General features: G+C 37.1%; 1 protein-coding gene across 1 annotated transcript; it reads right to left on the minus strand.

Moving 5' to 3' along the window:
- Positions 1-235: 235 nt before the first annotated feature.
- Positions 236-733, minus strand: LOC143598494 (uncharacterized). The gene has a single exon (XM_077076700.1). The coding sequence runs from the start codon at positions 731-733 to the stop codon at positions 236-238; it is 498 nt and encodes a 165-aa protein (XP_076932815.1).
- Positions 734-1,067: the final 334 nt, after the last annotated feature.

Below are 1,067 nucleotides of genomic sequence, written 5' to 3' on the forward strand. Positions count from 1 at the left end.
CAACAGGTTGAACTTTAGTTTGTTGCAACAGACTCATCAAATCATGATACTGCTGCTGTAAAATCCCTTGCTGTTGTATATTATCTCCCTATTCTTCAGCAAGGTTAGCAGATCTTATTCCTTTGTTAAATTTAAAATCCTTGGGAAAACCAATCAACTTATAACACTTGTTAACCGAATGCCCAATACTTTTGCAGTGTGTACACACCAATGATCGACGATTTTCTCCAGTTCCTCAAACAATAGTGGTGGTGTGAATCTCTTTCTGCTTTTCATCTTGTATTAAGATTCCATAGGCTCGGTTGATGGAGGGAAAAGGTTCCATCATAAGAATGTTATTTCTGATTGTATCATAAGATGGATTAAGACCAATAAGAAATTGAATCAGTCTTTGATCCTCGTCTCTTTTAGCAAACGCATGAGCTGCCCCGCAAGTGCATAAAGGTAGAGTATTGATTACATTTAACTCATCCCACTTAGACTTCATCTTTGCAGAATAAGTAGGAATGTCATTGTTTCGTTGGGTGATTTGACAAAGATTCTTTTGCAACTGATAAAATTTTGCCCCGTTTGCTTGACCATAATGAGCATTAAGCTCATTCCATAAAACTTGGGCAGTCTTAGCATACAACACGTTGTCGCTTATATCTCGGGTAATAATATTGAGAATCCACGAGATAACCATATCGTTGCATCTTTTCCAAACAATCATCTGTTGCTCCTCACTTGGCATCTCCAAATTATATAAATAAAGCAAAGCTTATTCTTTGCTAAGAGAGCAATGGTCATAGATATCTTCCAAGCTCCAAACCCGGTTCCATCAAAAAGTTTTGAGACCATAATCCTACCAGGATGATCTGATGGATGAAGATAGAAAGGGTTAGAAGAATCAATGGTCATGTTTGGAGGAGCTAAAGTGTTCGTGTTATCCATAGATCACAAGACAAAGAAAGTGAGAGCGTATAAGTACAAAGAAACATATACGCAAAGAAACAGATATACGGCGTATAAGTCACAAAAGACTTATACGGACGTGTAAGTTAGAAAGACTTATATGGAGAAAGAAA

This window comes from Bidens hawaiensis, unplaced genomic scaffold (assembly GCF_021521415.1).
Source record: "Bidens hawaiensis isolate Kalapana, Puna unplaced genomic scaffold, B.hawaiensis_p1.1 tig00050464_1, whole genome shotgun sequence".
NCBI lineage: Eukaryota > Viridiplantae > Streptophyta > Magnoliopsida > Asterales > Asteraceae > Bidens > Bidens hawaiensis.

Bases quoted from the DNA above. Each gene is read 5' to 3' on its own strand.
- LOC143598494 (XM_077076700.1), bottom strand. From the start codon at position 733: ATGCCAAGTGAGGAGCAACAGATGATTGTTTGGAAAAGATGCAACGAT.